The sequence below is a fragment of the Stenella coeruleoalba genome, assembly GCF_951394435.1.
Source record: "Stenella coeruleoalba genome assembly, chromosome: 12".
Classification (NCBI taxonomy): Eukaryota; Metazoa; Chordata; class Mammalia; order Artiodactyla; family Delphinidae; genus Stenella; species Stenella coeruleoalba.
In genome coordinates, this window is record NC_137158.1 from 90,305,598 (window position 1) to 90,320,422 (window position 14,825).

At 45.7% G+C, this 14,825-nt stretch overlaps 1 protein-coding gene across 2 annotated transcripts; it reads right to left on the reverse strand.

Moving 5' to 3' along the window:
* Window positions 1-857: 857 nt before the first annotated feature.
* PDCD2 (programmed cell death 2) lies at window positions 858-7,958 on the reverse strand. 2 transcript variants are annotated; one of them, XM_079939500.1, is made up of 6 exons: window positions 7,382-7,958; window positions 6,582-6,824; window positions 6,086-6,217; window positions 4,034-4,137; window positions 2,706-2,819; window positions 858-1,448 (listed from the first exon to the last, which is right to left on the reverse strand). In XM_079939500.1, exons 1-6 carry the CDS (start codon window positions 7,662-7,664, stop codon window positions 1,290-1,292), a joined length of 1,035 nt encoding a protein of 344 aa, XP_079795626.1. In that variant the 5' UTR covers window positions 7,665-7,958; the 3' UTR covers window positions 858-1,289. The 2 variants fall into 2 exon arrangements, with proteins under 2 accessions (XP_079795626.1, XP_079795627.1); XM_079939501.1 differs by lacking the exon at window positions 6,086-6,217 and having other exon boundaries at window positions 7,382-7,956.
* Between the last annotated feature and the right edge of the window lie 6,867 nt (window positions 7,959-14,825).

Here is a 14,825-nt window from a genome sequence, read left to right on the forward strand (position 1 = left end):
CAGACCTTGGCAGGGATACACACCTAAAGGATAGCTTGGTGGGTTACCAACATGCCTGCAAGAATGTCTACATAATCTGGGGATCTCTCCAAATAGACAGACCCTAAACAATTTGCTTAAAAAGTCCTTCGCAGTCAGGATGCTGTCCTACTGGGGCAAACTTCTGATTTATAGTTTGGGCTATGAAGGCCCCACTAGTCCAGTATTTTATGTATCTTTATATAAATTACATACATATCCACACACACGTGATACGGACTAAAAGGCCAGGATTTCCTGATAAAAAACTATAGTGAAATAGCCAAGTCAGTGATACTAGCAAGTGATATTACCTCCAAAAAGATGTGTTTACGGTGGCAGTGCATTTCAGGGTTAGCAGGGATGTTACCAGAACTAGCTGCTGGTCTTCACGCAGTGATCAACAGCAATGTCTCCAAGTTTGCCTTCGCAGCAGTGAAGCCTGCCCAGCACCAAGAGAATTGGGAATTATCACAAGTATAAATCACCTGGGGCTGGAAGGAGCCTTAGCGTGGCTGGTGGCGTTGATTCAGGAACCGCTTGTGTAAACAGAGGCATCGGAAACAATATCCCTCACTTGAAAGCTGCCTCAGAGCCTTCCCTCAGGCTGACCCAGGGAAATTCCCGTGGCTGATTCCCTGTCCTTATTTGGGTTTACTTGCCATGTGGACAGTGCTGGGAGATGGGGAGATAGATGGAAAGAGAAGACCTTTCAGTCTCTGGTCTGTAAGCAGTGCCACTGGCTGACCAAGGTCAGTCTTGAAGTAGAGCTTCTCTTTGAACTCAGGAAGTCTCTGGGGTTTTACCCAAATATTTTTCTCCTTGTTTTAACTTTGCAAATTTTAGGGGAGAAATGCTCTTGAGTGATGGTTTGACTTAATTAGGCACATAACCCATTTTTATTATAGAAAGAAACATACATATAAGTAAAAAGATCATGTCACTTAGTCCCACTGTTCAGTTAACCAGTTCACACCTAGTGCATTTCATTCCAGATATTTTTGGTGTATATACATGTGTATAAATATTTTTACAAAAATAGCATACTATGAATACCATCTACAATGATACCTTGGCATCTTTATCTTACTTGATGTGCATATAAGTCTGTATCATTAAGACTGTGTAGCCTCCTGCTGGACAGATACACAACACCTAAAACAACATCTTTGTGTATCTCTGGTATAATTATTTCCTTAGGATAAAGTCCTAGAAATGGAATTGGAAGGTCTAAGAGATGATGACTATTTTGAGGCTTCACACAGTTGTCTTTAGGCAGTATCTGTTACATCTTGCTTCCAAACAAATTCCTCTGTGTAGCCAGTGCCCAGGCCACAGCTTTCAGCACAGGTGAAGACGGCCAGGACGCCCCAGTCGACACTCCTGCCCAGTCTGTCGGCCTTCAGGTAGTTGAGCAGATGAGGCATGACCTGGGAAAAGGATGGCACAGTCAGAGCGCTCCTTGGCGGTGATGAGCACAGTCTGCTTTCAACAGACCAGACCTTCCTGGGGATCCTGGTCTCTCCATCTCCACACTCCACAGCAAGATTAAAGACATTAATGGTGTTAACATACTTAACAATCTAAAAATACTTTGCAACTCTATGTTTCTTTAAAGTCCCTCTCTATTTGGTGTCTTTCTTTTTTGTTTAAGAAAGAAGTTCCTAAGTATAATAAGATCAGCTGATCTATTTGACCTGGCTGTTAACCTAATTATTTTTTTATTAATAATATGCCGCAAAATAGGGATGAGGCTTCTCTTTGGGCAGCTCTTATTTTGAGTTATTTACAACCTGAATAGCAGATGCTGTTACTATGACTCTGAAGAAACACTAACCTAGTAGAATACAAAAAGGAAATCTATTGATGTATTTGTATAGACTAGAAATGGGTCTTAGGAGTCAGTGGTCTCATGGGAAAGAGTAAGAGCCAGCACTGCCACTACTGTTATCAAATTGCTTTATACAATCACCGTCAGCTCATCTTGGGCGTCAGTCAGAGCTCTGGCAGTAAGAACCAATTAGTTTTGGATCAGTCCACAAAAATCCTTTTTTTATCCTAAGAAACAAATATCACTTTATAAGGTTAGTGAATCCACAATTCAGGAGCATTTCCGCCCAACCCAAACGGATTTTGATGCTAACAACTTCTTGTGGGGGGGGGGGTTACCTTAATGATTACATTAATTTGTTCTCCTAACAAATCTACAAACCAAGACTAAACAGAGTAAGCGTTCTGAAACACTCTCACAAAGGAGAGAGTCAAATATTGTAAAAAAAGGTATATTATTTTAAATTATAAAGGTAACAATAGAGGCACTAAAATAATATTGACCCTAACCACACTGGGAAGTGGGCGATGGTCTAGATGGTGTGAGTGACTACATTTAAATCCTCACTACTGCAGAAGTCAGTCAACAGATGTCTAAAAAACTAGTAAACTGATAAATCTCAGAAAAAGCATGCTATTTAAAGATAGAAATAACTACCAGATAACCAGTAAAAGGTAATTCCCTCCTTGTAACAAGCCCTAAGGTGGGGTAGGAAACTACTGATTTTCATCATAGGGAACCTTCCATAACACCATAGGGACCCATACACATATGTTACTTTGGCAAAGTTTTTTAATGCTTAAAATTATAAATCAGGGTAATTACATACTATAATAGTACTTATTTAAGGTCATACCTGGAATTCAAATATTCTCTTGGCACCACAGGGGCAATCTGGAATATCCTTTTCTTGAGGGATATTTTCACCAGAGATCCAGATGGGGGCAATCCCTCTGCCGTATCTGAGAATCTAAAATCAATAAGGGTCAGTTTAAATCACCAACATCTCATGAGATCTGAGGATCATCTAGAGAAGCTTTGTACATACTCTTACGATTGATGAAACGCTCATCTGAAAACCACTTTACTGTCTGTCCCCCTGCGCCCCTCCACTGGGCACAATTAAGACCGTTCTCAGCGTCATCAAAGGCAGCGGTGCCCAACCTTTTTGGCACCAGGGACTGGTTTTGTCTCGTGAAAGACAATTTTTGCACGGACAGGGAGGGGAAAGGGGGTGGTTCTGGCGTGAATGCGAGCGATGGGGAGTGGCAGCTGAAGCTTCACGGTACCGGTCCTTGGCCCAGGGTTTGGGGCCCCTGATCAAAGGGACTGTTTCAGCTTATCTGATTCAGGATATCCAAATTATTTTTCTTAGATGTCAATATGGTTAGAATCTGAATCCTATGACTATTTTGTGAAGAGACTAACAATAATCCTATTTCCCCATCACCAGGTTGTCAATCTAACATGCAGCCCAGGGTCTGTGCTTACCTTCACACAGATATAAGGAAACTTAGTTAACAATTTTTAAAGGAACAAATACCAAGTGAGCCACAGTGTTTAAATAAAACAGAAGTAAATTTTGTTATAACATCTTATGTAACAAATGAGTGACCTTCCTCAATATTTCTTGTTAAAAGCATATGTGTTGCTAAAAACTACCTTCTCAGTATTTAGGACCTAGACCTACTCTTCCTATAAGCCCCTGGATGTTGATTTGCTCTAGCGACTGGCTTATGGGAATTTAGCTGTCTTCTTTAGTGATTTATGTTTATGGTAAGGGAAGTTAAGGGGAATAAAGTTAATGGAAGAAAAGAGGCAAAGGGAAGCATTTGCTGAATACTTACTGTGAGTCTACAATCTACCTTAATCCTCGAAACCACTCTTTTTTTTTTCCCCACACCGTAGATACAATTACATCAGAAGGTCAATATGTAATTCAAAAAGCCAGAATTCTTCATAACAGCAAAACCCATTATTCTTTTCACAAAACCACAGTGGTCTTTGTGCTAATGTTGCAGGTTGGTTTCTTAGTTCCCCAACCAGGGATCAAACCTGGGCCCCCAGCGATGGAAGTGCAGAGTCCTAACCACTGGACTGCCAGGGAATTCCCTACTCAGGGTTTATACCCCTAAACCACCACCTGAAAAGAACAGAAGGAGCTGTAAATGAATTCTATTTTACCTGTTCTGGTTCAGAGGATATTTTGGTTTTAAACTTCTGGAAAATTCTATCTTCCCTAGATTCATGTTTTGCCATGGAATCCAGTTCTTCCTCAGGTGTTTCACCTAAAAAATTATCAACATAACTGTTATGCAACAGGAATAATCTCCATGTCTGGACAATAAACACATGCTGAGGGAAGCCAGTTTTAAACAACCAACTTAGTGTTAAATCAGACAGTGAAGGCCAGATGCTTCTACAGGCTTTCCTATTTTAATTCATTAATGTTTGTGCTTTAAGACCATCTGACTTTGCAGGTACTCCATGAAGCATTATTACTATGCCGGCTCCTAGTAGGAGCTTCTCTTTAAAACTCCAAATTAGAAGAACAGACCCCAAGTCCCAGTCTGAGGACTGCTGTGCCCAGCACACAAAAGGGCACCCAAAAAATATGAGCCCTGCTTATCACTAGTGTCCTTCACCCATCTGGACTCTTACTTCCAATCTCTTCATGTTTCATCTCTCCTTTCCCTTACACTCATTCAGTCATCACATGCCCTAACCCTACCAGCTCACTCCTTCACACTCACCTCTGGAATCTCAGCTACCTGAAACACCACCATCCCCAACAGGATCGAGTCTTTGTAACTCAGAAGGTATTTCTGATACCCTGAATGTGAACTGTAAGCCAGTAAGCTGACATTCTAATCCAAAATTTAATTTAGATTCTGAAATCTACATTTTGGCTCAAGTTTTGGAGTAAGACGTGAGCTCAGACTTCAGTTCTAGAACTTAACAACTTTAGTCAGTTATACGACCAAGCAAGTTATACCCAGAACCTCAAATTCCTCACTGCAAAATGGGGCAGAGTTTCTAACATATTGTTCTGATGTCAAGACTTTAGTAAGATCACGCACAAAAGGCCCGTGGTACAGAGTAAGTGTTGGATCAATTTTGGCTACGGCTCAGTCTCAGCACAGGCACTGCTCCAGAGTATGATAACCTTGAAGTAACTGATGAAATCAAGTATCTGAAACTTGCCAGATAAAAGGGCCCCCTGCTGCCCACCAAACACTGCTAGGCACTCTCATGTCCACCATCTCAATCAGAGAAACAAATCCTGGAGCCAGATAAACTTTCCAAGTTTCCAGCATCCTGTGCAGCCCCACCCAACTGACCACCTGGATACTTCCTCTGACATGTTTACAGGAACCAGAACGTTCCTGTATATGCCAAGGAGGGAAGTACAGAAAGGATATCTTCAAATGAGGCAATATTTGAAAAGTATAGGTTGCAGCCTCCCAAGTGAGTTGCCTTTTCCTATCAGTGCTTCTCTTCTTGGCATCTTGAGCCCTTCCTTTCAAGCATTATATTTAATCACTTAATGAAAGAGTTTTTTATTCTTTTTTTTTACATTTCGATTGCTTATTACTTTGTTGGCCCCATGTCTGAGGGAGCAGAGGCAGTGTGGATCAATGGCACGCACTGTCCAGTTTAGATACAGCATGGTTTCATTTCACTGGACACTCAATACAGGGAGTTCTCTCTCACCTGTTATTGGAAATTTTCTATCAGACTCCTTCATCAGTGAATTCTTCCCCAAAGCACACTCTCTAACACTACTACCCACCAACAAACATAGCATCCCTCTCCCTAGGTGCTTTTAAACATCTGGCACTGAATCTTCTCATATGTTAGTTAAAAAGAAAAACGTTTTTTGTCTTAGCAATGATCTAAGACGGGTGTCTCCAAACTGGTTCTCTAATCCCTAGGTCTCCATGGCAGGCCGTCAGTGTCCCCTGAAATGGGTGACAACATGTCCCTTGAGGCTGGAATGTTGGGACACTTGACCCTCTACTTTCTCTCTGCTTCAACTAGATTCACTATTCTTCCCCCCACCTTTTTCCTTTTTTTCCTTATACATATATCCCCTTTTATAGATTTCCTTTCTATTTAGTTCACCACAGAGCACTGAGTGGAGTTCCCTATGCTATACAGTAGGTTCTCATTAGTTATCTATTTTATACATAGTAGTGTATATTTAATGAATGAGTTTTGAAACTGATTCCTTACCCATGCTACCTATAATCTCTGATTCATCATCTTTTCCCACAACTTCAGGCATAATCTCATCTTCTGTTTCTATTACAATTTCAAATTCTGGAAAAAGGAAGCTGTGGTCTGGAACTGTACTGTCCAAATCACCTGAAACAAAGTAAGGTAACTAGCATCATTAGTAATCATTTAGTTTGGAAGGTCAAATAATTTCCTATATCTGAAGTGTATTCCATGTCATAACAGTTTTCCCTAGTAATTAACATATGTAGCTCCAGCATTTTAGATTATGGCTCATAAATTAAATGACTATACTAAAGCTAGGCTGGGACGTGAGTGGGCAAGACCTCACAGTTCCTTCTTCATAAAGGTGTTTATGTCACTAGTTAACCAAAGCTTTGAAAAGTATTACACCTTTTGTAATGTTAATGTTTATCCTCAAAATGAAAGATTTGGCCTGACAGACACTATGAAACTGAGCTGAGATTTAAAAATAAAAACAGAATTGACTGACCTTCTTGTGTACAAGCCTGCTTATGTCCCAATCTCCAGTCCAGAGTCTGATGCTCCTTGCTGCAGTAATGTGCCTTGTGACATCGGGAGCATGTTTTGGGGCCTAAACAGCCACAAACTCTGCAGAGATGAGCACCGGACTCGAGCTGGAGGCACACGGATTCTCCTGTCTCCAGCGGGGGATCCTCAGAAGGTGGCTCATAGGCATAGAAGTCATTTCTCCTAGGCAACTGATTTCTAAAAACTAAGGAGAGAGAAGGAGAAACGTTACACATGCTTTAAATAAAACAACATAGCAATTCAAATATTTGTGCCTTCACTCCACACAGGACTGAAAAGACAGTCATTTTTTAAAAAGAAAAACAAAGTTTTTGCTTTCAAAAAGCTTATTTGCTGGAAAGGAAGAAAAAATAAGAGTGAAAACGAGAAACTTTTTAAAGTCCATACAACTAAGTAGGCTCTTTGAGCTTGTTCAAATTAGTAACAAAAGTAACATTAAGTCAGACTACATACATATGAGCAACGTGTTGGAACCCAGGTTTCCGAAAAATTACAGGTTCTATTATCTGAACACCTACTACCGACTGATTAACAAAAAGCTGGGGTCGAAGAAGGCGCGAGCCCTTGGAACTCACCCCCACCCCCGGAAACGCTCGCGGGGTACAGGGGAGAGGCCCGCGGCGGGGTCGCAGAGGAGGCTGCACGGTCCCTGGGCCCTGACCGCGAGCAAGGCAGCGCACGCGCGACCGGGGCCGCAGGCCTCTCACCGCGCACGCGCTACCCGGGCCCCGGGCCGCTCACCGCGTAGGCCGGCGCAGCACGGTGGCGTTCGGCAGCAGAAAAGGAAGAGACTGCGGTGGAAGGCGTCGGCGCGGCCCGGAAGCGGTGCGTACAGCTGCAGCAGGAAGGCCAGTGGGCGGCCGCACAGCGCGCAGGCCAGCCCCGCGGGCCCCGGCAGCCCGGCTGCGCCGAGCCACGCCGGCCGGCCGCCCACCTTACTGGGGAACTGCTCGCTGCGCAGCCGCCACGCCGGCGCCGCCTCCACAAAACCCAGCTCAGCCAGCCCGACGCTCCCGGATGCCATAGGCGCAGGAATTAGGCCCCTCGACCTGCCGCCCCGCCGCCGACAGCGGAAGTCGCCGCGGAAGCGCGGAGGACGGCCGGCCAGAAGCAATTGGACGGCAGTGGAGAGGGGGCGGGGCCATGGGGAGGCCTGGCGTGGGCCGGCTTCGTTGTCCCTGACTTACGATTGGTTGCTGGGGCAGGGGCGCGAAGCCGCTTGAGTCCCCGGGGGTCACGTGGAGGTCTTGGAGGGCGTTTAGGTGAGCTAAGTGCAGCGGAGCGCGGGCTCTCTGACTTCCTCACGGCCTGGGCACGTCCTGCAGACGCTGTTGAATGCTCTGGGTCTGGGAGCACATATCCGCTCACCTAGGGGCGGATGACCGCAGTCGCCTCCTGAGCCCTGGAGGCGGGGCTGTAGGGTGGCGGGGAGAGGCAGGGTGGAGATGCTGAAAGATTCAGAAATGTCATTGGCCCAGTTGGTCCAGGAAAGGGACGGAGGGTGGCGTGAAGGGTGCAGTTAGGGAGAGGGTTTAGGATGGTGGGGAAGGGATAAGCTTAGGGGTTAGGGCCTAGAGTTAAGGGTTAGGAGTTAGGTTTGGGTTTAGGGATTGGGCCAAGGGCTAAGAGTTGGGGGTTAGTGTTGTAAAAATTAATAAGCAGAAACCTCAATTAAATAGGACGGGGAGACCAGAACGGAGAGCTCTCATGCGTTACCGCAATTGCGGAGCCCCACAGTGAGAAGAAAGACTCTCATTTCCTGGCCTCAGGAAAGGACTGAGCCAGGACTCAAGGACTCAGCCAATAAAAAGTTGTGTACTGTTTGCTATAGCCCGTCCAGGGTCCTCTTCCTTTCTGCAGAGGTGTTTCCTTCCCTTGACTCATGGGGATGCTCATGTGCCTTGCTGTGGTTGCAGACCTCCAAGTTGTGATTTTCTCCCGATCCTGAGAATAAACCCATATTTGCTGGAGAAATATCTGGCTGTCTGTTTGTTTCAGGTCAACACCAGGAAAACTAACCCAGGAAATGACCTAATCTCCCTTACATACCATCTTCAGTTAAAAAACAAAAGGTGTTGGGAGAGGGGGGAAGCCAGTTAAAGGAGGTCATCAGGCAGTGCATAGTAAACAAGGGTATGTTTGTTATGTAGATTTAAGTCCAGGCCTTCTCCATAGGTAAAAGTTTCTTGAGCTTCAGTTACCCTATTCCTGGTACAGAGAGGGAGACACCCTTTCAAATGGAGATTTACCTCATAAATTCCCCTCACAGAGGGAAACACTACTTGGTTTTCTGAGCTCTTGTGTGCTTTTTTTAACCCTAACTGTAACCCTAACCCTACCCTAACCCTAACCCTAACCCTAACCCCACGGTGCTCAGGGTCTAGGACAGGTAGAGGGAGAATTTAAAAGGTAGAAGGCAGAGCGTTATGTTGGGGTGGGTTCAACATCCACCCCAGTAAATCAGAAGCAGGAGGTTAACATATCCTGGGGGGAGAGAGACCCTGTGGACAGAGGTCCTGGGGGTGCACTGATCATAACCCCCTGAGGTCATATGTGCCTGTCTGACAGGAGGTCCTATAGGCGGGCCACCTGTGCGTGAGGGGGTCGAAGTTGGGTTTGGACACAGAGTTGATGAAATGTGCTGGTACCTCCCTTTGTGGAAATGTTTTCGAATCACAGGGAAGCTGAGAGTCTTCTGGATGTTCTCTTTGTCAAGAAAAATAAATAAGATATAGGAACTTGATGGACACATCCCTAGTGACTGATGATATCCCATCTGCAAATAGACAATGTAACTTTCTCATTTGTTGGCTGCACTGAGAATATGAGAATTCAGAGACAGAAAAAACTTGAAATGTCCCTTGGGGCAGCTGAACGTCGTGGAGAGGTAATTCTCAATCCCAACCGAAACCACCTTCCCTGCCACCCGCTGCACCGGCTCCTGGGACTAGTCTCTGAGCTCCCCTACAGCCCAGCCCCTCCTGTCTCCCCGCAGAGAGGTTTGTGTCTGGGCTCACACTGACTTCCTCTCACTGTCTCTTGCACAGTAATACACGGCTGTGTCCTCGGTGGTCACAGAACTCAGCTGCAGGGAGAACTGGTTCTTGGACGTGTCAGCAGTGACGGAGATTCGGCCTTGGAAAGCAGGTTGTAGCTTGTACTCCCTGTCCAGTACCCCATCCACTCCAACCCTTCCCCAGGGCGTGGGCAGATCCAATTCCAGTAGTAACTGCTGGTTACAGAGCCCCCGGAGACGGCACAGGTGAGGGACAGGGTCTGTGAGGGCTTCACCAGTCCTGGGCCAGACTCTGCAGTGTCAGATCAGACAAGACACCTGAGAACAAGGAGAATCAGTCCCTCTTAGCCACCTGAAGCCACAATCATCCCCATAGACCGGCCCTGAACCTGAGACACTCACCTTGGGGATCCGTCACCAGGCAGAGGAAAAGACCCCACAGCTGCATCTCCTAGACCAGAGCTCTGCCTCCCCCAGAGACCACAGCCGTGCCTGAGGAGAGAGCTTTGAGCTCCCGCTACGCAAGGGTTAGGGTTAGGGTTAGGGTATGGGTACAGGAAAGGGTACGGGTTAGGGTACGGGTTAGGGTATGGGTTAATGTTAGTGTACGGGTTAGGATTACGGTACGGTTTAGGGTAAGGCTTAGGGTAAGGGTTAGGGTTATGGTTAGGGTTAGGGTTAGGGAACGGGTACGGTTCATGGTACAGGTTAGGGTACGACAATGGGTTAGGGTTAGAGTACATGTTAGGGTATGGGTTAGTGTTAGTGTACGGGTTAGAATTCGGGTACGGCTTAGGGGAAGGCTTAGGGTAAGGGTTAGGGTTAGGGTTAGGGTTAGGGTTAGGCTTAGGGTTAGGCTTAGGGAATGGGTACGGTTTAGGATACAGGTTAGGGTACGACAACAGGTTAGGATTAGGGTACGTGCTAGTGTTAGTGTATGGGTTAGGACTAGGCTACGGTTTAGGGTGAGGCTTAGGGTAAGTGTTAGGGTTAGTGTTAGGGCTAGGGTTAGGATTAGGGTTAGGGAATGGATACGGTTTATGGTACAGGTTAGGGCAAGACAGCACGTTAGGGTTAGGGAACCTGTTAGGGTTAGGGTTAGGGTTAGGGTAAAGCATAGAGTAAGGGTTAGGGTTAGGGTTAAAGAACGGGTATGGTTTCGGGAACAGGTGAGAGTACGACAATGGCTTAGGGTTAGGGAATGTGTTAGGGTAAGGGTTAGTGTTAGTGTACGGTTTAGGATTAGGGTATGGTTTAGGGTACAGGTTAGGGTAAGACAACGGGTTAGGTTTAGGGTTATGTGTTAGGGTATGGGTCAGTGTTAGTGTACGTGTTAGGATTAGGGTATGGGTTAGTGTAAGTCTTAGGGTAAGGGTTAGAGTTAGGATTAGGGATAGGGTTAGGGTTAGGGAACCGGTACGGTTTAGGGTACACGTTAGTGTATGACAACGGGTTAGGGTTAGGGTATGTGTTAGGGTATGGGTTAGTGTTAGTGTACGGGTTACGATTAGGGTACGGGTTAGGGTAAGGCTTAGGGTAAGGGTTAGGGTTAGGGAACGGGAATGGTTTAGGATACAGGTTAGGGTGTGAAAATGGTTTAGGGTTAGGGTACAAGTTAGTGTTTGGGTTAGGATTAGGGTACGGGGTAGGGTAAGGTTTAGGGTAAGCATTAGGGTAAGGGTTAGGATTAGGGTTAGTGTCAGGGAACGGGTATGATTTACGGTATAGGTTGCAGTAGACAACTGGTTAGGGTTAGGCTATGTGTTAGGGTACGGGTTAGTGTTAGTGTATGGGTTAGGTTAAGGCTTTGGGTAAGTGTTAGGGTTAGGGTTAGGGTTAGGGATCGGGTACGGTAAAGGTTACAGGTTAGGGTATGACAACGTGTTCTGTTTAGGGCACATGTTCGGGTACGGATTACTGTTAGTGTATGGGTTAGGAATAGGGTACGGGTTAGCGTAAGGCTTAGGGTAAGTGTTAGGGTTAGGGTTTTTGTTAGGGTTAGGGTTAGGGAACGGGTACGGTTTAGGATACAGGGTAGGGTACGAAAACTGGTTAGGGTTAGGGTTCGTGTTAGGGTTAGGGTTAGTGTTCGGGTTAGAATTAGGAAACGGGTTAGTGTAAGGCTTAGGATAAGGGTTAGGGTAAGAGTTAGGGTTAGGGTTAGGTTTAGGGAATGGGTACGGTTTAGGATACAGGTTAGTGAACCACAACGGGTTATGGTTAGGGCACGTGTTAGGGTATGGGTTACTGTTAGCGTACGGGTTAGGATTAGGGGACGGGTTATGTTAAGGCATATGGTAAGGGATAGGGTTAGGGTTAGGGTTAGGGTCAGTGTTTGGGAACGGGTCCAGTTTAGGGTACAGGTTAGGGTACAACAACGGGTTAGGTTTAGTGTGCGTGTTAGGGTACAGGTTAGTTTTAGTGGAGGGGTTAAGATTAGGGTATGGCTTAGGGTTAGGCGTAGGGTAAGGATTATGGTTATGGTTAGGGTTAGGATTTGGGTTAGCATTAGGGAATGGGTTAGGATTCCGGTACGGTTTAGGGTAAGGCTTATGGTAAGTGTTAGGGTTAGTGTTAGGATTAGGGAATGGGTCAAGTTTAGGGTACAGGTTAGAGTATGACAATGAGTTAGAGTTAGGGTACGTGTTAGGGTACGGGTTAGTGTTAGTGTATGGGTTAGGATTAAGGTACGGGTTAGGGTAAGGCTTATGGTTATGGTTGTTGTTAGGGTTAGGGTTACAGAACGGCTATAGATTAGGGTACAGGTTAGGGTACGACAATGGGTTAGGATTAGGGTACGGTTTAGTGTAAGGCTTAGGGTAAGGGTTAGGGTTAGGTTTAGGTTTAGGGTTTGGGTTACGGAACGGGTACGGTTTAGGGTACAGCTTAGGGTTCGACAAAAGTTTAGTGTTAGGGTACGTGTTACAGTATGGGTTAGTGTTAGTGTACGGGTAACGATTATGGAACGGGTTAGGGTAAGGCCTAGGGTAAGGGTTAGGGTTAGGGAACGGGGACGGTTTAGGGTACTGGTAAGGGTACGACAATGGGTTAGGCTTAGGGTACGTGTTAGGGTAAGGGTTAGTGTTAGTGTACAGGTTAGGATTAGTGTACGTGTTGGGGCAAGGCTTCGGGTAAGGGTTACGATTAGGGTTAGGGTTACGGTTAGTGAACGGGTAAAGCTTAGGTTACAGGTTAGGGTATGACAACGGGTTAGGGTTAGGGTACGTGTTAGGGTAAGGGTAAGTGTTAGTGTACAGGTTAGGATTAGGGTACGGGTTAGAGTAAGGCGTATGGTAAGGGTTAGGATTAGGGTTAGGGAACGGGGACGGTGTAGGGTGTAGGTTAGTGTATGACAACGCTCTAGGGTTAACGTACGTGTTAGGGTACGGGTTAGTGTTAGGGTATGGGTTAGGATTAGGGTATAGGTTAGGTTAAGGCTTCGGGTAAGGGTTGCTGTTACAGTTAGGGTTAGGGAACGGGTACGGTTTAGGGTACAGGTTAGGGTACTTCAACACTCTAGGGTTAGTGTACGTATTATGGTAAGGGTTATTGTTAGTGTACGGTTTAGGATTAAGGTACGGGTTAGGGTAAGGATTTGGGTAAGGTTTACGGTTACAGTTTGTGTTAGGGTTAGAGTTAGGGAACGGGTACGGTTTAGGGTACAAGTTAGTGTACGACAACACTGTAGCATTACTGTATGTGTTAGGGTATGGGTTAGTGTTAGTGTATGAGTTAGGATTAAGGTACGGGTTAGGGTAAGGCTTCAGGTAAGGGATTTGGATACAGTTAAGATTAGGGTTAGGGTTAGGTTTAGGGAACCTGTACGGTTTCGGGTATAGGTTAGTGTATGACAATGCTCTAGGGTTAGCATATGTGTTAGGTGACAGGTTAGTGTTAGTGTACAGGTTAGGATTAATGTACGGGTTAGTGTAAGGCTTCGGGTAAGGTTACGGTTACGGTTAAGGTTAGGGTTAGTGTTAGGGAACGGGTATGGTTAAGGATACAGGTTAGTGTACGACAACACTCTAGGGTTAGTGTACGTGTTAGGGTACAAGTTAGTGTTAGTGTACGGGTTAGGATTAAGGTACGGGTTAGGGTAAGGCTTCTGGTAAGGGTTCCGGTTACTGTTAGATTTAGGGTGAGGGTAAGGTAATGGGTATGATTTAGGGTACAGGTTAGGGTATGACCACGCTCTAGGGTTAGGGTACGTGTCATGGTACGGGTTAGTGTTAGTGTACAGGTTAGGATTAAGGTACGGGTTCGGGTAAGGCTGCGGGTAAGGGTTACAGTTATGGTTATGGTTAGGGTTACGGTTAGGGAACCTGTACGGTTTCGGGTACAGGTTAGGGTATGACAACGCTCTAGGGTTAGCATACGTGTTCGGTGATGGGTTAGTGTATGGGTTAGGATTAATTTAGGGATAGGGTAAGGCTTCGGGTAAGGATTATGCTTACGGTTAGGGTTAGGGAACAGGTATGGTTTAGGGTACAGGTTAGTGTACGACAATGCTCTAGGGTAGCGTATGTGCTAGGGTATGGGTTAATGCTAGTGTACTGGTTAGGACTAAGGTACGGGTTACGGAAAGGCTTCAGGTAAGTGTTATGGTTACAGTTAGGGTTAGGGTTAGTGTTACGGAACGGGTACGGTTTAGGGTACAGGTTAGTGTACGACAACATTCTAGAGTTAGCGTATGTGTTAGGGTACGAGTTAGTGTTAGTGTACGGGTTAGGATTAAGGTACGGGTTAGGATAAGGCTCTTGGTAAGGGTTACAGTTAGGGTTAGGATTAGGGTTAGGGAACGGGTATGATTTAGGGTACAGGTTAGGTTACGTCAATGCTCTAGGGTTCGGGTACATGTTAGGGTATGGGTTATTGACAGCGTACGGGTTAGGATTAAGGTACGGGTTAGGGTTAGGCTTCGGGTAAGTGTTACGGTAACAGTTAGGGTTAGGGTTAGGGAACGGGTACGGTTTAGGGTACAGGTGAGTGTATGACAATGCTCTAGGGTTAGCGTACGTTTTAGGGTATGGTTTAGTGTTAGTGTACGGGTTAGGATTAAGGTATGGGTTAAGGTAAGGCTTCAGGTAAGGGATATGGTTACGGTTAAAATTAGGGTTAGGTTTAGGGAACGGGTACATTTTAGGATATAGGTTAGGATACGACAATGCT